The 22,882-nt window shown below is 44.4% G+C and overlaps 1 protein-coding gene across 1 annotated transcript in view; it reads right to left on the bottom strand.

Annotated features, from left to right (window-relative positions):
- LOC140354394 (uncharacterized) overlaps positions 1–18,588 on the bottom strand; it is a 45,672-nt gene extending 27,084 nt beyond the window's left edge. Inside the window, exons 1-2 of the mRNA XM_072439393.1 lie at positions 18,012–18,588; positions 9,993–10,089 (exon numbers count right to left, since the gene is read on the bottom strand). Of these exons, the coding sequence (XP_072295494.1) occupies positions 9,993–10,089; positions 18,012–18,335 (421 nt within the window). The 5' untranslated portion in view covers positions 18,336–18,588. The remainder of the gene's footprint in view (positions 1–9,992; positions 10,090–18,011) is intronic.
- Positions 18,589–22,882: the final 4,294 nt, after the last annotated feature.

Raw genomic sequence — 22,882 nt, 5'->3', positions numbered from 1 at the left:
TAACCCTAACCCACCGCTCATAATGAAGCTTTTCAGCCATCAGGACAAAGTAAAGATCCTTGTCTGAAAAATTACTTTATTTCATCTCAAATCAGAGAGTTGTTGTACTGTGTGACCCAGAATATGAAACTTGTACAGGCCTCACTGGCAGAAGACAAACGGTTGAGTAATTTGGAGGAAGTTAAGAATCCCTTGGTAAAATCTGTGCTTACAAAATAATAATCCAAATTATAATCAAGAAATTAAACAAAGTAATGACATTCTCTGACATTTTTATCAATGCTTATAAATCAGAATTTTGAAGGGGAATAATATCAATGTTTTGCTAATCTGGCCAGCTACTCTACTAAATATATTAAAAAGGTTAGATGGACAAAGAGTGCGAAAATGTGTGTACATCCCAGTTGAGGACCACAAAGTCACATGTCTGGAGAGAATTTTTTGGGAAAATGTATCATGTTTTTTCAGTGCTCATAATTCGCAAGGAAATGCTAACTGTTGGAGAAACTGTGGCAGATCATTTCCTAATTACATTTCAGTTTATTCTTAAAGATCCTCCAGCATCACAGAATAAAGTTATAATGAAGAGGACAATATCCGAAAAATCGATCTCAAAGTTCAAATAAATTATAGAGCCAATATTCAGTGACATGTCATGTGATCATGTCATGTGATCATGTCATGTGATCATGTCATGTGATCATGTCATGTGATCCTGCAGCTTTAGTCCAGGGCAAGTGACCAATCCGTCCACCTGACAATGAATTTCCTGAACTCTGCACTTGATGTTGCAGCTCCGTTAAAACAGAAGGTCATTAGGCCAAAACGCCTCCTCCAGGTACAACGAAAAACTGCGTTCACATAAACAAAGAGTTAGAACATGATAAAGACCCTTTGGCCCCTCCCACACAGAAGAATCCCTAAAAGTGTGGAAAAGTTGCTCCTGTCCTACCAGCAGCTCTGTGTGAGGCCCAAACCAGAGACTATTCACATCTAATAGAAGTCAACTAAAGTAACACTAGATTTCTTTTCAGCGCTGTAGCCATGGTAACAAACTGTCACAGCGCAGTAGAGCCCTCACTTCCTGCTACTCTCAGCTCTTTTCCTTCCCTTCTATTTTTTAACAATAAAATAAAAACAATCAGAGATAAATTAGATGAAATTACCCCCGATATTCGCCCTGAACAAGCCCAAGCTGTAAATCTAACGTCCCATATAAATCCACCTGTAAATTTAGAAATGTTCACAGCTGTTGATCAAGAGAGAGAACTTCAGCCATTATGTCCTCTAAAAGCTCAACTTGTGTCCTAGACCCCATTCCAAGCTCATCAAAGACATTCTCCCCCTAATTATAGACTCTATTCTTAATATAATAAATACTTCAGTAGAAAGTGGCTATGTAACCCATATCATCCAAACAGAGCTTTTCGCTCTCAAAATGCTGGCCGAGTCTCAAAAGCACAGTCGGAGGTAGAGCCTTCTGGTGGTCCCAAGAGTCTCTAAAAGCACAGTAGGAGGTAGCAGGGCCGGCCCAAGCCTTCAGGGGGCCCTAAGCGAAAACATTTTTGGGGGCCCCTCACCACGTCATCAGAATCAGTTTTATTGCCATTGTCAGTAAACAATTCACATATGGGAACTTTCTTCAACGCAAACAAAGCGCACCAAAACTCCAGGGCATCTGTTTGCCAGTTAATTTATTCTCAGCACCTCACAAGCTCAAATATTGATAACTTAAATCCCACAATGCAACTTGGTATTCCGCTGACATCACCTCTACTCCCTGTACAAATAACACGTCCCAGATACGTTTTTGGGCGTATTTGTGGGCGTTAAGGGTCTACAGCCACATTAGCAGTTTAAATTAATAAACAGGGGGGGTCTGGGGGAGATTTTCAGACCTTTTTTGGGTCTTCTGGTGCATTTTAATGTGGTCCAGCCGTTAAAGAAAGAGTAAAATGTTGAGGTTGTAATGCTATAAAATGATGATGTGATGAAACTGTGCCAGGAGAAAGTGACTAAAGCCAGTTATTAATACATTAGTGTACTTAATTACTCAATACAATAATGGCTATGAAAAATAATTATGGTCAAATTGATTCATTTTAACTGAAAATGTAAAATTAATAGTTATCCTTACAAATTTATCTTTTACTGCTCCCAACTGTTCCTTCTTGCCAAAGTGACAAAGCAAGTTATATTAAATTAAACAAATGGCATAAGCATTGCTTGATAACACTCATAAAGCTAGACAGTGCAAACATGTTATTCCCAGAGAATGAACAGAACGAGAAGTGAAGGTCCAAACCTTGCTATAGTGAAGCAACTGCGTTTCTGCAACTTTGCCACTTTTATATAAAAATATATAGTATTATTCTATAACAGATGTAATCATAATATGTCTGGTTATTTTTCACTATCAATTTATTATAATTTACAACAAATAGTCTAATGATGCTTTTTAAATAAATTTAAATGTTTTATTGCTCTATTAAAAGTGAATTACAATATAAATGTTTGTTCTGATCTGAACATCACACACTGGACATGAAACAATGCTGCGATGTGATTGGCTGATGGACCTTACGTGCATAAACCTTTACGTTCCTCTCATTCCACTTTAAGTTGTTGTTGTTGTTGTTGTTGTTGTTGTTGTTGTTTTATGGCGGTTGGCATCCAAGTGTTGCATTACCGCCAGACTTTATTCCTCAGACTTTGTCGTAGTCCTCAGACTCTGTCGTAGTCCGTAAAAGTACTCCTTCCATTGCTTTGGTGTTACAAAGCCCATGAGGTCATGATATGTCTTTGTGACTAGAATAGTTGTTGTTGTTTCAGAGACCAAACAACAAAGACGTCCCATGATCTCATGGGCTTTGTACTTCCAAAGCACCGAACGTCAAAGAGGGCGAGGAAGGTGAAGAAGAGTCTCCCTGGAATAAAGCCGGTTGGTCTCTGACACAACAACTATTCTAGTCACAAAAACACATCATGACCTCATGGGCTTTGTAACGCCAAAGCGATGGGAGGAGTAATTTTACGGACTACGACAGAGTCTGAGGACTACGAAACGTCTGAGGAATAAAGTCTGGCGGTAATGCAACACTCGGATGCCAACCGCCATAAAACAACAACAACAACAACAACAACAACCGGCTTTATTCCAGGGAGACTCTTCTTCATCTTCCTCTCCTTCTTTGACGTTCGGTGCTTCCACCGTACAGCTTTATTCTTTAGGCTTCATTCTATAGGCTTTAATATGTCCACTGATGTCGCTGCTTGGTAGCCGTGCGTCTACGAGACTGGGCGAGGACAGGAGACCACCCCCACCCCCATCTCGTCACTCTGACCACTCTGACTCCCCACAAGCAGACCCCCATCACTCCGACTCCCATTTAGCGCCTTTAGCCTGTTTTCTATATCTGCCCAATCAAGCTCCTTTGTTCCAAGGAATCTCCCTGCAGCTTTAGCAATGATCCTGATCCTTTCAGTTCTGCTTTGAGTCTGAGCAGCACAGTTTACAACATCCACCATAAAGAGTACAAAATCCTCTCTATCCACAACCAGGGTATTCTCATTAATTCTGGAACCTGCACACTTGGGACCTCCACTCTTGAAACCTTCACACTTCTTGGGAGCCACGCTGGCCCTTCTCATTTCGCCCTGGCTGGGAGCAGCGCTGGCTCCCCTCTCTGTATTTACTCCAAACTCGCCACCTGAAACCCTCTTGACTGCATCTGCATAGGATACACCCCGAGAGACCCCCATTTTCTGCACCTCAGCAGCTCTTCCGCCAAACCCGCATCCCCCGAAGGCAGAGCCATGTTCCTCCCCACAGTCACAGCACTTCAGCCTTGCACCCACGTCACACCTCCCACACCCGTGGTCTCCTGCACATCCACCACATCTCTGCCTCCCTCCACAGACCGCTGCAATATGCCCAAAGCGCTGGCACCCAAAGCAACGCAGGGGCGGCGGAACATATGGCCCGACGCTATAGCACATGTACCCAACGAACACCTCACCAGGCAGGCACCTCCCTTCAAGTGCCACCACTACCGACAAGCTGTCACATCCCACCCCAAACCGGGTCACCCTCAAACGCCCAGCGTCCACCACCGCAACTCCAGTCAAATTCTCCCCAACTTCATCCACAGACGTCGCCGCAGGGACACCCACGACAACCCCCCTGACCGTGCCTCTTTCAGCATCAGACACAAGAATGTCCCTTCCACCCAGACGTTCAGTTCCAATCGCCCCCCGTTGCTGAGCCGCGTCCCTGCACACGACCAGCAGCGAGCCATCTCCAAGGACACTCGCACTCCCGACCACTCCCACAGCTACAGCCAGGCTCCCCGACAATGCCACTGAATTCCACTCCCCAAAGGATGCATCATCCTGTGCAAGCTCCATGACCACCCCACAGTCTCTGCTCTCACCCCGGACATCAACAGCCTCAGCCCCATCCTGCTGCTCATTCCCAGAACCCTCGGACGAGCCAAGGGACCTTCCACGTTTCCGGGCACGTGCAGGCAGAAAAGGCTGCTCCTCCACGCCGTCCAGAACGTCCTCCATCCCCGATCCACTCTCCTCCGCCATCCCCCGTCTCTCCAGACCGGGTGTTGAGCAAGGTCTCCTCACAGTTTTAGCAGACATCACGAGTCACGATTGATCTCACACATGGTGATGTGAGAGAGAGGGACGCAAACTCAAACCCGCTCATCTCTAACTGAGGCTGCACAGGGGCCCGGGACAGGGGACAGGGGCCCGGGACAGGGGACAGGGGCCCGGGACAGGGCCGCACACTGTTCACTCCAAAGTCTCACGTCAGAGGTTCCGGACAAGACGGCGCTCGTCCGGACCGGATCTCCGCCTCTTAGTGACCCGGGGCACAGACGCCCCTCACCGGCCTCACCTGCAGCTAACACTACGGGGCTGGTGTAAATGTTAAGCTTATTATCTTTCATTCAGACATATCATTATGCGCGGTGCAGAGCTCTCGTCGCCTCCAGCCTGAGCGAACTAACGTGACAGACTTGTGTTGTTTCAAACAGCAGCATTAACCGTCTCTTTGTAAGAGAAGTTCAATACCTGGAGAGTGTTGTTGAGTTTGCAGTTTCTTTACATCGTCAAGAAGTTTCTTCTTTCGTTTTTCGGCATCGGGGAGATATATTCCCCTGGCATGAGGACCACGCAGGGACCACGTTGTGTTGTGTTTATGTTTTGCTCTCGAGCTCCTCGCGCACAATGAAGTTGCCCAATCAGCGCAGGTCTGGTGCCCTGGTTGCCAGATTGTCATTACAAATAAATGCGGTTTGTGCGTTATGTTACCGCTGTGTGCGCTGCCGCGCCAGCAGCGCTACTACACCAGTGGCGCACGCAGCGCTTGCACTTCGCATAAAACGGGTTGCCAGATTGGGGGCCCTTTTAACGCCTCGGGGCCCTACGCGGCTGCTTAGTTCGCTTATAGGCTGGGCCGGCCCTGGGAGGTAGAGCTCCTGTGTAATGGAATCAGCTCCTGTCCATGTTAAAGAGGCCGACACAGTCTCTTCATTTAAATCCAGGCTTAAAACGTTCCTCTTTGAAATGATTGAAATGACTTATGGTCAGGCCAGTTAGGAACAGAAATATAAACATACAGTTTAAGCTACGCTGCCCTAGGAGCAACTATAGGGGAAGTATGGCAGCTTGAGCACTATCCTCTGCTTCTGACTACTTATTCTATCAAACAATATTTAATATTTGATTTCACTTGCAATCTGTTCATTGCCTTTTCTTCTTCTTCTCTTTTCACTTCCCTGTCGGGAATTGGGACAGGCCCATTGATGAACTGTGGACTGGGATGCTCCTGAACTCCTCGAAGAAGTTGGCTGTCTGGAGGGGCGGTCTCTGGTCCATTGAACGGTTCTTCATCTGCCTGGAAAAACTGGTTCTCCTCCTGAGAGAGGGTGTCCGCCTGTCTGTCTGAGGGAGTCGGATCTCCCAACTCCTTCTTCTGCAGATTTGACGCCCCCTCCCCTGCTGGGGCCACCTCTGCAAACCCAACCGCGGTCCCAAAAGTGCACCTCGTCGTACATTTGGCATCTACTCAGACTTGGCCATAAGATACAAAACAATGAAAATGTTATGAATTTGAAGCTAATACGCCTTTGGGTATGGTCATCGTAAATTTAAACAAAATCAAAATTTTGGGAACATTTCTAAAAATCTACGTTTCTTAAACAATTTTTTCGGGGGAAATCTTAATAGAGAGTTTGTGAAGATTTCAAAGCTGAACGCAATGATATGCAAATGTAGAGGCTAGTTAATAAAATGGTTCTCTAACGGCCTCTCCAAATTAGATTTTTAATAATTCATAAAAGAGAATTTATTTGTGGGAGACAACTGAAAAATGTATAACAGGTTAATTTGTGACGGGCAGAATGTGACAAAATCACGTGACTCTAGCTCGAGTTTTTATAGCGGAAAAGCATAGAAATAGTTTCCGTTATTATTACAAACCACCCCACTTTTGACCCCCTGAACGTTGTTATTGTTTGTGAGGGAGGGGTGATGTAGGCGGGGGGATTCTGATTCTGATTCTGATCTGAGTCAGATCTCTCCTTCACTGTGGAACTCCTCCAGGTTTCTACTTTTTCCCAAAGAGGTTTGGTAATCTTTCCTGGCCGAGACGGAGGGTCTAAGGACAGGGGACCTTGGGACATTTGTCTAAGGACAGGGAAACTTGGGACATTTGTCTAAGGATACGGGATGCTGGGACATTTGTCTAAGGACAGGGGAGCTTGGGACATTTGTCTAAGGACAGGGGAGCTTGGGACATTTGTCTAAGGACATGGAAACTTGGGACATTTGTCTAAGGATACGGGATGCTGGGACATTTGTCTAAGGACAGGGGGGCTTGGGACATTTTTCTAAGGACACGAGATGCTGGGACATTCATTTTGTCTAAGGACAGGGGAGCTTGGGACATTTGTCTAAGGATACGGGATGCTGGGACATTTGTCTAAGGACAGGGGGGCTTGGGACATTTGTCTAAGGACACGGGATGCTGGGACATTCATTTTGTCTAAGAACAGGGGAGCTTGGAACATTTGTTTAAGGATACGGGATGCTGGGACATTTGTCTAAGGACAGGGGAGCTTGGGACATTTGTCTAAGGACATGGAATGCTGGGACATTTGTCTAAGGATACGGGATGCTGGGACATTTGTCTAAGGACAGGGGAGCTTGGGATATTTGGCTAAGGACAGGGAAACTTGGGACATTTGTCTAAGGATACGGGATGCTGGGACATTTGTCTAAGGACAGGGGAGCTTGGGACAGTTGTCTAAGGATACGGGATGCTGGGACATTTGTCTAAGGACAGGGGAGCTTGGGACATTTGTCTAAGGACACGGGATGTTGGGACATTAATTTTGTCTAAGGACAGGGGAACTTGGGACATTTGTCTAAGGACATGGGATGCTGGGACATTTGTCTAAGGACAGGGGAGCTTGGGACATTTGTCTAAGGACATGGGATGCTGGGACATTTCTCTAAAGACATGGGATGCTGGGACATTTGTCTAAGGACAGGGGAGCTTGGGACATTTGTCTAAGGACATGGGATGCTGGGACATTGCCAAGTCCCTATGAGCATTGTTTAAATCTGTTTTTCACTGTCGCTCCTCGAGGAAACCGCAGTTGTGATTTTGGGCGTTACAAAATAAATTGAATAGAATTGAAATGGACACAAACCACACCAACAATCAAGGACTGGATTTGACATAGTAACAGTCATCAGACAAATAGAAAAAATGACATTCATTGGACATATTTGACCAACTATGGACCAAATGGGACTTAAATTTTAATTTAATTTTCTCCATTTGTGTTCTGTTTTTTGTGTTTTATGTTTAATTTTTTTTTTAATAAGTTTTTAAAATTATTATTTATTTTATTTTTAAAGGTGCTTTTTAGCACCCAAATACTTTTATATATGTATATGAAGAAAACCAAATAAAAATCCAATAATTATTATAGACAGTTTTCATGAACATTTTGGACCCCCAAAAACCCATTCATTTTTGTTGGCTGTATTATGGTGATATTCTCTAAACAAGTTCTAAACCAAGTCTGTATGGCCCTACAAGTGGCTTCAAGACCAGAATGAAACCAAGCCCAAACTAGGTCTTAACCAGTCAGTTTTTCCAGTCCTCTAGCAGACTCCTGTGAAATGTTTGTGTTACATCAGAGGCGAGAAAACCCATGACGCTTGAACACAGCAGCGGAAAAAAGCTGAGCGCCAAAGGAAAAAAGTATGTGGTCCCTGAATGTGGCACAGATGTGTTCAAGGACCCGCCTTCTGCAGGAGACAGGAAACCATGCACACACAGGAACTGAGCAAGGATCAGACCAGAGCCAGGGTCTAAACCTGGTCTAATTCAGGGGTGAAGCAGATCTAAACCAGATCTAAACCAGGTCTAAACCTGGTCTAATTCAGGTCTGAAGCAGGTCTAAATCAGATCTAAACCAGGTCTAAACCAGATCTAGTTCTTCTTCTGTTCTGTTCTGTTCCTGTTCTGCTCCTGTTCTGTTCTCCTCCTGTTCTGCTCTTGTTCTGCTTCTGTTCTGCTCCTGCTCTGCCCCTGCTCTGCTCTTCTTCTAATCTTGTTCTGCGTCTGTTCTCCTCCTGTTCTGCTCTTGTTCTGCTTATGTTCTGCTCTTGTTCTGCTTATGTTCTGCTCTTGTTCTGTTCCTGTTCTGCTCCTGTTCTGCTCCTGTTCTGCTCTTGTTCTGCTCTTGTTCTCCTCCTGTTCTGCGTCTGTTCTCCTCCTGTTCTGCTCTTGTTCTGCTTCTGTTCAGTTCTCCTCCTGTTCTGCTCCTGTTCTGCTCCTGTTCTGCTCCTGATCTGCTCTTGCTCGTCTATAAATATCTGCATCTATAAATTTGCCTAAATGTTCTTAATTACAGACTTGTTTTTTAAGGAGCACCCAAATATATTTTTATCCCGTGAAAGACCAAACACGTGTGTGAGTTTGTTTGTATGAGTCAGCCGTGACCATAGAGACAGCGGTTGAGGGAAATTTGTTTCTGAATAAAGAATGTGTCCATTTATGGAGATTCAGAGAGAGAGAAAAAGAGAGAGAAAGATGGAGTAAGGTGAGGTTTAGCCCTTTACAAACGGCACACATGGGTGATCTTCGGGGCTCTTCTTCTACTATTTTCATTACATACATGTCAATAAAATCTGCAGTACTGTTGTATTTTGCAATTGTACACAAGAGGAGCAAGTCAGTGTGCCGCAGAGAATCTCCTTCTCAGGACAAACAGCCGACTGACCCACACACTGCCCTAGAGAGGGAAAAGTGGGAACGGCTGTGACAAACAACCACTCACTCCATATTTGAGCCGGCTGAAGTCCATCAGGATGTAAAGCTGGTAAAGAGCTTTTGTGATTTTTGTTGTTGTGCCTCAATAATAAACTCAAGGTTAGGGGATAAATCCCAGCTACTCCACAAAATCATAGCTAGTCTTATTTTACTCCTGGTTCTATCTAGTTTCTGTGTCCCAGGAGCTTTGGCCTTGTGTGGTTTCTACCATCTCTGAGGACCAGCTGAGTGTGTATTTCCTACCATCTCTGAGAACCAGCTGAGTGTGTAGTTCCTACCATCTCTGAGAACCAGCTGAGTGTGTATTTCCTACCATCTCTGAGGACCAGCTGAGTGTGTAGTTCCTACCATCTCTGAGAACCAGCTGGGTGTGTAGTTCCTACCATCTCTGAGAACCAGCTGGGTATGTAGTTCCTACCATCTCTGAGGACCAGCTGAGTGTGTAGTTCCTACCATCTCTGAGAACCAGCTGGCTGTGTAGTTCCTATCATCTCTGAGAACCAGCTGGGTGTGTAGTTCCTACCATCTCTGAGAACCAGCTGGGTGTGTAGTTCCTACCATCTCTGAGAACCAGCTGGGTGTGTAGTTCCTACCATCTCTGAGGAGAAGCTGGGTGTGAGGTTCCTACCTTCCTTGAGGACCAGCTGGGTGCTGAGGTTGGCCTGTATTTGCTCCAGCGTGTCCACAGTCTCCTGCAGGGCGCTGATGTTGGTCATCAAGACAAGCTGTTGTGCAAAACAAATGTACATTGAGTCTGATGTCACATACAGGATGTGATCTCAGTGTGAAGCCATTTGATCTTCAGATCTAATCTCACGTCTCACCTATGCTCCCTGAAGTCCTACTCTAAACTTTACTCAACTTAGTCTTGGTCATAGCTTAGACCTTTTTATTTTAGTCCAAGTTTGGTCATTTTCACATATGACCCTTTAGGGTAGGACTGAGCAATATGACCAAACAATGTTTACCCAGATTAATTTGATTCAAAACTGTATTTCAAAATTGCAATTTCTTCACAGAAACAATATAAACATAAATTGCCACAAAAAAGGAAGATTTCATCCTCTAAAGTCTGAATGCTGCTTTTTCATTTATTTATTTTGGCGAATGGATTTATTTTTGCGAATGGTAATAACAAATTATTGCAATCATGATTATGATGATTAATTGGGTCATAATTTAAATAAGATTTACTTCTATGTTTTGTGATTCATGCTCTAAAGCCAGATCAGACAAGGGGCTTTGCTCTAGGTTTTGTGGGTCAGATTGAACTCTGAATTGTATTATAAAGTAAACCTTTTTCAGTCACACCCCCTAAGCACTAAAATAGGCTAAACCAGATGCTAAAAATGTTATATAAACATTTATAACAGCATTTGAAATTTTTCAAGCCAAGCATGATGTGCAAGACTCTATCGTAACTGAGACCCTGAAAAAAAGACCCTGAGAAAAAATATAGTAAGAGAGATCATTAGAGCCCCTCAAAAATCGACTTACATGGCAACAATGTAGACCGGAAAAATGTCAAATCTAGACAAATTAAATTTAGCTTAAAAAGGAACTTCTGCACGGTGGCAAAGGCGGTTAGCGCTCGGGCCTCCCAAGAAGGATATCATGGGTTTGATTCCCGGACCAGACCAACATCACATGATCTCTCTGGGTGGAGTCTGCATGTTCTCCCCGTGTTACCGTGGGTTCTCTCCGGGTTCTCCGGCTCCTCCCACCGTCCAAACACATGCATGTGTCAGGCAAAATTGGCCACTCAATGTGAGAGTGAATGGCTGTCTGTAATGTCTGTGTCTCTGTGTTGGCCCTGCAACGAGTTGGCCACTGTCCAGGGTGTACCCCGCCTAAGGCCCAAAGTAAAAAAAAAAACAGGACCCAGGTCTTGGGTCATAGGTACCGGGGAACATAAGGCTGACCCCGCTACTGCTGCTACTGCATCTACATCTGCCGCTGCCACTACTAATACTGTATCTGTTGCTACTACTACTTCCGCTACAGCCGCTGCTACTGCTTCTACTGCAACTACTGTCGCTCCCACTGCTACCACTACTGCTGCTACCGTTATTACTATCAATCAATCAATCAATCAACCTTTATTTATAGAGCCCTTTACAACACTGAAAGTGATCAAAGTGCTTCACAATAAAATCTAGGCAATACACAACATAAACTAAATAAAAAACAAACTGTACAAAATTAAGTGCCATTACATTACATAGTTTTAAAAGCCAGTATGAAAAAATACATTTTTTGCCTAGATTTAAAAAGGTGTTGTGATGGTGCGCATCTTGGGGGGGCAGTTTGTTCCAGAGTCTGGGACCAGCAACAGAGAAGGCTCAATCACCCCAGTGATACTACTACTACTACTACTACTACTGCTACTGCCGCTGTTTCTGCCATTGCTGCCACTGCCACTACTGCTGCTGACGACGACGACAACTACTACAACGACTGCTGCGACTACTAGTGACTACTACTACTACTTAGCGGTGGTTGGTCCATTAAGGGCGCTGAGGCTCCGCCCCCCCTGTCAGCCAAGTACATACATTTTTGTGTGATATAATTTGTTCAGAATGATCTCATATTCTTATTAGTTTAAATGTGTAAAAGAATAATATATATACATATAAATATCTGTATATATATGTCACTTTTCTTCGTACCTGTGGGGCTGTTTGAAAATCACCCCAGAGCCAATGTGAATTTTTAGCCAATCAAATTACAATAAAAAGTGACTAGGTCACTATGGAAAATGCCATAGGAAAATAGTCTGAAATGGGCGGTTTCTCCACCGCCCAAATTAGCGTAGTAGTTACGCCACAGAGCTACGTAGTTTACGCTGGAGACACAGACAAGTGCGCGCGCCGTACGCTGAAGTGCCACACGCCTTGTTTTCCGTGTTTACTTCTTAAAACTGCATCTACAAATGTCTGAGTACAAAAGGTATGTCCAAAACATTCAGAATGAGCTGATCGACTGTTTGCTGGCTGTGAAAAAAAAATATATTTGTGTTGAAGTTCAAGCGCCTGATTTCATATAAATCTGAGCCGAGACATGTGATGTGTCAAACTCTGTTACCTTGACTGCAAACACTCCACTCCAAAGACGAGTGTTTTTCTTGTTGTTTATTTCCTGGATAAGGCTAATGTTAAGCATTAAGTATCGCTTAACTTCTATTCATAAAAATATGTATTAGAAAACCCATGAAAGCACCAACAATAAAGGACTGGACCGAAATCATAATGGACATACGGAAAATGGAAAAAATCACATATGGACTGAACTTGGAAATGGACAAATTCGACATAAACTGGACTAAATGGGACTCACATTATGGGTCAGGTGTCCTCTAACCTTGTATCTTATTCTCACTTGGATGTATTATTCTAAAAACGGTCATCTCAAACAATACACACTTTGTATTTTCTCTGATTCCGCCCACTCCGCACTTTCTTTCTTTTCTTTTTCTTTCTTTTTTTTTTCTCTTTTTTTTTCTTCTCCTTCTTGCTCTCTTTTTTCAATTTTTGACAATGTTACTGGACTGTATCCTTATTTACACACAAGTATTGATTGGTCTGCGTTTATTCTTTCAATGAAAAAACTATTAAAAAAATAGTCTATAGAAATGTAAAAAAAACAAAAAACAATTGTTTGTGTTTTTATTTCCTGTTAATGTGGCAATGTTACTCTGCACTATAAGTTACAAAATCCCTGAGATTTTTGTTTTGCTCTTTACAATCTGATATTCTATAAAGTGTAAAATGTAATTTTTATGTCAAATGTATTTTCTCACAAATGGTATGTGCCTCTAAGTCATAGTATTATCATTACCAAAAGTGGAAATAAAGTGTGTTTACTTAATTAATTCAGTTGAAAATGTGTATTTAAGATATGTATTTATACAGTCAATGTTAAATATTCAATTTTGGACATTAGAAAAAACAAAACAAAAACACGGTCATGTCAAATAGCCCCCCAATACCCCCCCCTGCTACTACTGCTACCAATACTACTACTACTTTGATGACTACTTTGACAACCACGACTACTGCTGCTGCTGCTGCTGAGCTGCTGCTGCTGAGCTGCTGCTGCTGCTGCTGCTGCTGCTGCTGCTGCTGCTGCTGCTGCTGCTGCTGCTGCTGCTGCGTGTTTTTGTCATTCGATATCAGGGGTTGGCAAACCTAGGCACGGAGGAATTTTGAGTGGCATGCGCAGCCACATGGTCAGAACATCTGATGTCCAGCTGAAGTATGTAGTTGACGATGTTGCTGGACCCCGCGTCAACCTCTAACTGGTGGGGGTGTGGTTGTGGCTAGCCGCAGCATGTCGCAGACTACCCCAGTGGCCACTCCATTGGTACTGCATCGTGCGTCCAGAAAGCTTTTTTTCCCTATAGCGCAATGTAACTAAAAACTGCTCGTGTTCGGCTGACAGGGCACGTAGAGCTTTCAAAAAAGTCGGATATGGCGGCAATTCTTACTTATTTATGGGTCATTGACTTTTTCCAATTTTAAGATTCTTCAGTTGTCTTTAGAACGCATTTTAAGCTGTTAGCTTCGGCTATGCTCTAGCGCGCCGCTCTAGCCCAGCTCGTGACCGTCTAGACCAATCAGAGCGCGTGTAGGTGATGTGAACGGGCCGAGATGCCTTGAAATAGCCCAAATGCCACGACTGAGCTACAGGCGTAAAAATATGAATCTATGAGTTTAATCATTGAACAAATCATGGAACTAATGACCACCACGGTTCTGAGGGCCGCGGATCTACTGCTCAGAAGTGATGTCTTGAAATGTTTCTGCCTGAAAAACTAAATCACGTAATAAATGCTATGGAAATGGAATGTTTTGCCAGGCATAAACTAATCGATGTTACGTTTCGTGTCCATCAGTGTTGTTATCTGTATTACACAGACAAGAAACCTAAATACGGACTTAATCATGACTTTAGCATGTTTTGCATGTAGATAAACATGTCATCTGAATACATTTGACATGTTGTAGAATGATATGATTAAAAATCCTTAATTTAAGAAAATCAATTTTAGATCATACATTCCATGTATTTAATAAGGACCAGAATTATTTCCATTGACAATGAAAAAGTTTACTAACTAGACATTTTTTATGGTTTTATATTTTATTTGCGATAAACCACAAAACACTGAATAATAACACTAAAATATTGAGCCATGACTATAAATAGATTTACTTTTTTCCGGTTCAAAATCCTTCAGTTTTCTTAAAACTAGTCGTTTAATATTTCGCTTTATCTCACACTGTCTGATTGGTCAGTACGATCACCTGGTACGCTAACCGGACGCAGACCTACGTCACTTCTGGGCTGCAGTGTCCAAAGAGCTAATTAGGCTAACTGGCGACATGCGCTACTGAGTAGCTCTCATTGACTTGAATGGGCGGCCATCTTGGCTGCTGGTGGCTTGGTCAATCCCAGCATCTCCCAGCCGTTTTCTTTCATATTCTGACCTGTTTCCAGTCTGAACTTAAATCAATGTACCGTCTTCAATGCGCAGGTTCTTTACCATTCATTACAATTCTAGTTAAGCCATTCTATCTTTTCACTCTCTGCTCATGCTTACTATACTACACTTTTTCTGACAGTTGCTAATCAAGCTATTCCTACTCTTCTTTTTCTGCCAACTTATGCAACCTTCACAACTCGTAGGCTCAAAGTTCATGCTTTCACTACATTACCATCACGTCACATTCAGCTGTTCGGCTTCACTGCCACATGCTAGCCACAGGCATCTTCAAATATTCTATGTCTTGCAATTCCGGCTGTTTCTCATCTTCACATATGCATACTGGCTTGATGGCACCTCCCGTCTCACTTTTTACCCCAGCTCCTGCTTTTCACGCTACCTCATCTCACCATGTTCGCCTTGGCTTCTCACACATGCTCACATGGCCTTCGGGCTTCTGCCATATTCCGTGCCAGCGCCGCTCATTTTCTCTTCCACTCCTCATCCCATTCACCATTACACCGACTCATGCTAGCACACTACTCCGACCCATGCTAGGCCTCGCTCGCTCCAATTCACGGCAGCGGCCACAGGCTCGCTGTGAGTAAATGTTCATATTCTGGCTGCTCAACGAGTCTTATTGTGAAAAGACCAGAGAGCAACAGAGGAATAAAGATAAGTACATTGACATAAGAAGAAGCAGCTAAAGTGCAGGGTTCATCTCAGAATAGGACTTGTCATCTCATGTTAACTTTAAGCTAAAATGGAATACAACTTAAGAGGGTATTATTCCAAGAATACATTATGGGGAGTAAACATTATGCAGAGAAAATAAATATAGTATAAGCCAAATAGCACCAAAAAGCATCAGAATGCAGGGATTTACATTTAAGGTATATTTCAAATTTATACCAGCCCAGAATATTTTGATGTATTTATTTAACCTTTACTTAACCAAGAGAGCCCCATTGAGATTAAAAACCTCTTACTCAAGGGAGTCCTGGCCAAGAGGCCAAATATGAAGCGTGGATGATAAATTGGTTAATTGAACACTTTGAATAGCATCATGAATTAATGAGTTTCTCTAATACCAAACCTGCTGTTTATCATGTGACGTGCCTCTATGGTGGCACCCTCAGAGGCACTCGAACACAAAAGGTTTGCCACCCCTGGGTCATATTGAGGTAAAGATAACATTTCTTTTGCTTTCTTAAAAAAAAATAACATATTGCATGAGAATTGAGCTGATATTTTGTTGTTTGGTCTGAAAATGCCACATAACCTGAGAAAGATCCATTTGGATAGAAATGTTGTCAATTAAATGCAGTTTCGGAGTAAATGTGCAGGCTTGTCTTCTCTCTTTCGGTCTAAAATGTCAACAGGAAGAAGTAGAGGAAGGATGCTATTCTAACAGGAAATTGGGGTAATCATAATATTACTTTCAATATCTCTCTGAAAATAACTGCTTTCAGTATTAGAAAAATACTGTGTAAAATACTGTGTGGTGGAGTGGTTAATCTAGATTATGATCTCTGGGTGATCTCTGGGTGATCTCTGGGTGATCTCTGGGTGATCTCTGGGTGATCTCTGGGTGATCTCTGGGTGCAGTATGCATGTCTGTGCCTGTGTTTCTGTGGTAGAATGGTAAGCATGTGTCATGAAGACGTTTTGAGAAACTGAAGTGAAAGTAAAATGTTTCTGTTGAAACAAAACTGTAAGGAAATAACTGCAGTATGATGAGTCACAGATTGTAGAAATGGGCTCATTCCCAGCCATTGTCCCACATTCACACCCCTTCATACATCAGTATAATTAAACAATATTAGTAGAAGTAGTAGAAGCAGTAGTATTAGTATTAGTAGCAGTAGTAGAAGCAGAAGCAGTAGCAGTAGTAGCAGTAGCAGTAGCAGTAGTAGTAGCAGCAGCAGTAGTGGCAGTAGTAGTAGTAGTAGTACCAGTAGTAGCAGTAGTAATAGTAGTAGTGGCAGTAGTAGTAGTAGTAGTAGTAGTAGTAGCAGCAGTAGTAGTAGTATTAGTAGTAGTAGTAGTAGTAGTAGTAGTAGCAGCAGTAGTAGCAGCAGTAGCAGTAGTAGCAGTAGCAGCAGTAGTAATAGTAGTAGTGGCAGTAGTAGTAGTAGTAGTAGTAGTAGCAGTAGTAGTAGTAGCAGTAGCAGCAGTAGTAGTAGTAGTAGTAGTAGTAGCAGCAGCAGCAGTAGTAGTAGTAGTAGTAGCAGCAGTAGCAGTAGCAGTAGCAGCAGTAGTAGTAGTAGTAGTAGTAGTAGCAGCAGTAGCAGTAGTAGCAGTAGCAGCAGTAGCAGTAGTAGTAGTAGTAGTAGTAATAGCAGTAGCAGTAGCAGTAGCAGTAGCAGTAGCAGTAGCAGTAGTAGCAGCGGTAGTAGTAGTAGTAGTGGCAGTAGTAGTAGTAGTAGTAGCAGTAGTAGTAGTAGTAGTAGTAGTAGTAGTAGTAGTAGTAGCAGTAGTAGCAGCAGTAGCAGTAGCAGTAGCAGTAGTAAGTAGTAGCAGTAGCAGTAGCAGCAGCAGCAGTAGCAGTAGTAGTAGTAGTAGTAGTAGTAGCAGTAGTAGCAGCAGTAGCAGTAGCAGTAGCAGTAGTAGCAGCAGTAGCAGTAGCAGCAGTAGTAGTAGTAGTAGTAGTAGTAGTAGTAGTAGTAGTAGTAGTAGTAGTAGCAGCAGTAGTAGCAGCAGCAGTAGCAGTAGTAGCAGTAGTAGTAGTAGTAGTAGTAGTAGTAGTAGTAGTAGCAGTAGTAGCAGCAGTAGCAGTAGCAGTAGTAAGTAGTAGCAGTAGCAGTAGCAGCAGCAGCAGTAGCAGTAGCAGTAGTAGTTGTAGTAGTAGTAGTAGTAGTAGCAGCAGCAGCAGCAGCAGTAGCAGTAGCAGCAGCAGTAATAGTAGTAGTAGTAGTAGTAGCAGCAGTAGCCGCAGCAGTAGCAGTAGTAGTAGTAGTAGTAGTAGCAGCAGCAGCAGTAGCAGTAGCAGTAGCAGTAGCAGTAGTAGTTGTAGTAGTAGTAGCAGCAGTAGCAGCAGCAGTAGCAGTAGCAGTAGTAAGTAGTAGTAGCAGTAGCAGTAGCAGTAGTAAGTAGTAGTAAGTAGTAGTAGTAGCAGCAGCAGTAGCAGTAGCAGTAGTAGTAGTAGTGACATTGACTCACCTTTTCCATCCTGCTTTGCTCCAGCGTGTGATTGGTCACATTGAGCCTCTCGTTCAGCATCAGGATTTGACCCCTCAGTTGCTCCTTCTCCTCATGTGCCTGGCTCACCCTCTCCTCCAGCTCGTCCTGCTTCTTCTGGTACACGACCTTTGACCCCTCGTGCTGGACCGTCAGGTCGCGGAGCTCTTTGCGGCACTGGGTGGCGCTCTTGAAGTCTGGGGCGGTGGCCCAGACCACGATGGTGATGAGGGAGGCGACACCCCAGAGGCTCAGCACTGTCAGGGCGAGTGTCGTACACTTCCCCGACGACTTGGACTCAGACATGTCACAGTTTGACAAAAAATATGTCTTTGAAATAGATCACCCAAGAATGACTTTAAAACCTTTAAAGTTTAAAGAACGTTTAAGGATTACTTTGAATTCAAAATGAAATCAAATGGCCTGTAAAAAATGTGGTGAGACTAAACTATAATTCAATTTAAAAAGCAAAATCGTGTGCTTCTAAATTCAATTAAATTCAGCTAAATGGTGACCAAAATAAACAAATATAGCTTTGAAATAGCAGTTACAAAACTCGGGGAAAGCTGAAAAAATGTATAAAGAAAAAATAATAACAAGCATTAGTAATTAATTTTTAAAAATCTATCTTCAGAACATAGAACAAAGAGTTAGAGTTACAAACCCCAAAGTGGAGAGCTGAAGATGAAGATTTCAAAATAGTCCATAAATAGGTGTAGGTGTCTAATAAAGCTAAAACATGAAAAAGCAAGGTTTTAAAAATATCCCAAAAAGTGAAGTGAATGGCGTTCTGTGTTCTGTGTGAAAGAGTGAGAGCAGTCTGCTCCTGAGACCAGTCTGTGAAGGCCACGCCTCTCTCTCTCTCTCTCTCTCTCTCTCGCTCTCTCTCTCTCTCTTCCTCTCTCGCTCACTCTCTCTCTCTTCCTCTCTCTCTCTCTATCTCTCTCTCTTCCTCTCTCACTCTCTCTCTCCCTCTCTCTCTCTCACTCTCTCTCACTCTCTCCCTCTCTCGCTCACTCTCTCTCTCTTCCTCTCTCTCTCTCACTCTCTCTCTTCCTCTCACTCTCTCGCTCTCTCTCTCTTCCTCTCACTCTCTCGCTCTCTCTCTCTTCCTCTCTCTCACTCTCTCTCTCTCTCTCCGTTTCCACTTGTGTGTGAGCGTCTCGTTTTTCTCTCTCTTCTTCTCGCTCTCCTCTTTATGGTAAAGCATAAAACAAATACTTTGAACACGTACAACTACAGTAGGTGGCAGTATTGTAACACTTTATGGCAGGAGTGGGCAATTATTTTCTTCTGAGGGCCATATTCGAATCCAGGCAAGTAGCGGAGGGCCGACCCTCGATCATTGGTGTGAAAAAAATAAATAAATAAACTTTTCATTGACTTTTCTGTCAAATATAGGGTTAATTCATTTCACGTCATATTTATTAAGGATACAAGTGCCTGAGGGCAAAAAATAAATAAATAAAAATAAAAATGTAATTAAAAAATAATAATATTACTTGGCATGTTTGGCAGACCGGATTATAAAGACAAACGGGCCACATGTGGCCCGCGGGCCGTAGTTTGCCCACCCCTGCTTTATGGATACAACTGCCTTAAAACACCAAAGAAGAAGATAAGATAAGATAAGATATTCCTTTATTGTCCCACATGGGGAAATTTCATCGGTGCAACACAGGTAGATACAGAGGTAGATACAGAAGAAAAGAACAGATTTCAGACATTTCAAACACTTTCAGTAGAAGATCTCCTATAAACAAAAACTCCCATAGACAAAACCCAACAAGGGATGGAGGGGAAAAAATAATAAAGATAAAAATAAATAAATAAATACATACATAAATAACATTGCATGTGATCACGACAGTAATTGCACATGAATATGTTTGACGACGGCACATGGATTGCAGATGAATTTCACAGTAATTGCACATGAATCACGACAGTAATATGACGGAATTGCACATGGTTAGGTCAGTATTGCTAGTGTTCAGGACTAACAGTGTTTGTTATAAAGTCTGACAGCAGCAGGAAGGAAAGACCTGCGAAACCTTTCCTTCACACAGCGAGGGTGGATCAGTCTCTCACTGAAGCTGCTCTCCAGAGCGGACAGAGTGTCATGCAGGGGGTGGCACTCATGGTCCAGCATAGATGTGAATCTAGCCAGGACCCTTCTGTCCCCCACCTCCTGCACCGAGTCCAGAGCGCAGCCCAGGAAGGAGCTGGACTTCTTGATAACTTTGTCCAGCCTCCTCCTCTCCCTCTCTGTGATGCTGCTGCTCCAGCAGGCCACACCGTACAGGAGGGCTGATGCCACCACAGAATCATAGAAGGTCTTCAGGAGTGGCCCTGTCACTCCAAAAGACCTGAGTCTCCTCAGGAGGTAGAGCCGACTCTGGCTCTTCCTGTACAGTGCGTCTGTGTTATGAGTCCAGTCCAGTTTGTGGTTCAGATGAACACCCAGGTACTTGTATGAGTCCACTCTCTCAATGTCCCGTCCCTGGATGTTCACGGGTGAGGGGGCAGTGGGGTGACGTCTGCGGAAATCCACCACCATCTCCTTGGTCTTCCCCGCGTTGATGAGGAGGTGGTTCCGCTGACACCAGTCCACAAAGTCCTGCGCCAGTCCTCTGTACTCTGCATCATCGTCGTCCGTGATGAGTACGACGATGGCAGAGTCATCAGAGAACTTCTGCAGGACACAGCTGTCCGTGTCATGTCTGAAGTCTGCAGTGTAAAGGGTGAAGAGAAAGGGCGCGAGGACAGTGCCCTGGGGCGCCCCCACACTGCAGGTCCGAGTGTCAGACACACAGTCCCGGGCTCTCACAAACTGGGGTCGGTCCGTGAGGTAGTCCAGGATCCACTCTGCCCGGTCATACTCCACACCAGCCATCTCCAGCTTGTCCCTCAGGAGCAGCGGCTGGATGGTGTTGAAGGCGCTGGAAAGATCGAAGAACAGGATCCTCACAGAGCTGCCAGGCTTTTCCAGGTGAGAGAGAGAGCGGTGCAGCAGGGAGATGACGGCGTCCTCCACTCCGATGCCAGGCCGATATGCAAACTGCAGCGGGTCCATGGCTGAGCTCACGGTGGAGCGGAGGTGATCCAGTACCAGCCGCTCCAGTGTCTTTATCAGGTGGGACGTGAGAGCCACCGGCCTGAAGCTGTTGAAGTCTTTGGCGCGCGGTGTCTTGGGCACAGGTACCAGACAGGAGGTCTTCCAGACCTGTGGTACCACCCTCAGCTTCAGGCTCATGTCTAAGACATGCTCCATAACTCCACACAGTTCATCTGCGCAGGACTTAAGGAGCCTGGGGCTGATGCCGTCAGGTCCTGCTGCCTTCCTCACTTTAATCCTCTTCAGCTCACTCCTCACCTGTGCTGCTGTGACAGTCAGTGGTTGGCAGGGGGACTGTGTGCTGGGGGGATGGGTGAGTCCAGGCGAAGTGGGGAGTTGATGGTCCGGGGCAGAGAAGTGAAGAGGAACAGATGCAGGGCATTGTCCAGCTGTGCAGGGGGAGGGGCGGGTGACCGATCAAATCTCAAGAAGTGAGCATTTAAATCATTCACCCACTGTAGATCCCCCTCTGTCTGGGCAGGGGGGATTTTGAAGCCCGAGATGGTTTTCAGGCTTCTCCACACTCCCTGAATGTTCTTCTGCTGCAGCTGCTCCTCCATCCTCCTCTTGTAGCCGGCCTCGGCCTGCCTGATCTTCCTTCTCAGCTCCTTCTGCACAGTCCTCAGCTCTTCCTTGTTCCCTGACCTGAAGGCTCTCTTCTTCTCCTTCAGCAGAGCCTTCAGTTCACGGTTAATCCATGGCTTGTTGTTTGGAAAACACCGCACCGTCCGGGAGGGAACAATGTTCTCAAAACAGAAGTTGATGTAGTCCGTGATGCACTCTGTGATGGTGTTGATGTCCTTCCCATGTGGGCCATAGAGCTCAGTCCAGACAGTGGTGCGGAAGCAGTCCCTCAGAGCCTCCTCGCTCTCAGCAGACCACATCCTCACCTCACGGGACACCACAGGCTGCCTGCGCACGATGGGTTCATACACAGGCCTCAGATGTACAAGGTTGTGAGCCGAGCTGCCCAGGGGAGGGAGGGGGGAAGAAGAATAAGCCTCTTTGGTGTTGGCAAAAAACAAGTCCAATGTTCTATTGTTTCTGGTGGGGCAGGTGACATACTGGGTGTATGTTGGTAGAACAGAAGAGGGAGAAGCGTGGTTAAAGTCACCCGAGACAAGGAAGAGAGCCTGTGGGTGCTGTGTTTGCAGCCTACAAGTGCAGAAGAGCAGTGCTTCACAAGCATATTCAGCATTGGCAGACGGGGCCACATAGACTGCGATCAAAATCACGTGTGAGAACTCCCGGGGCAGATAATATGGCCTCATGCCAATAGCCAATAGTTCAATACAGTGATCCCTCGCTATATCGCGGTTCACTTTTCGCGGACTCGCTGCTTTGCGGATTTTCATCATGCATTGTGTTCTGCATTCTGATTGGCTAAACAGTCTCTCCGCGTCTTCTCTACCTGTGTGTCAATAACGTTATGGATTATTTTGAAGGGTCCTCCGAAGGTTCGCTAGTCCGAATGTTCACAAGTCCGAAGGTTCACAAGTCCGAAGGTTCACTAGTCCAAAGGTTCGCTAGTCCAAAGGTTCACTGGTCCAAAGGTTTTAAAGGTTCACTGGTCCGAACGTTCGCTAGTCCGAAAGTTCAATGGTCCGAAGGTTCACTGGTCCGAAGGTTTGCTAGTCCGAAGGTTCACTAGTCCAAATATTCACTGGCTGAAGGTTCACTAGTCCGAAGGTTCACCTACTGAAGGTTCGCTAGTCCGAAGGTTCACTAGTCCAAA

This window comes from Eucyclogobius newberryi, unplaced genomic scaffold, assembly GCF_026437365.1.
Source record: "Eucyclogobius newberryi isolate DKJ021-1_F unplaced genomic scaffold, fEucNew1.0.hap1 SCAF_9, whole genome shotgun sequence".
In the NCBI taxonomy this organism is placed as follows: Eukaryota; Metazoa; Chordata; class Actinopteri; order Gobiiformes; family Gobiidae; genus Eucyclogobius; species Eucyclogobius newberryi.
This window is presented reverse-complemented; position numbering and strand designations above follow the sequence as displayed.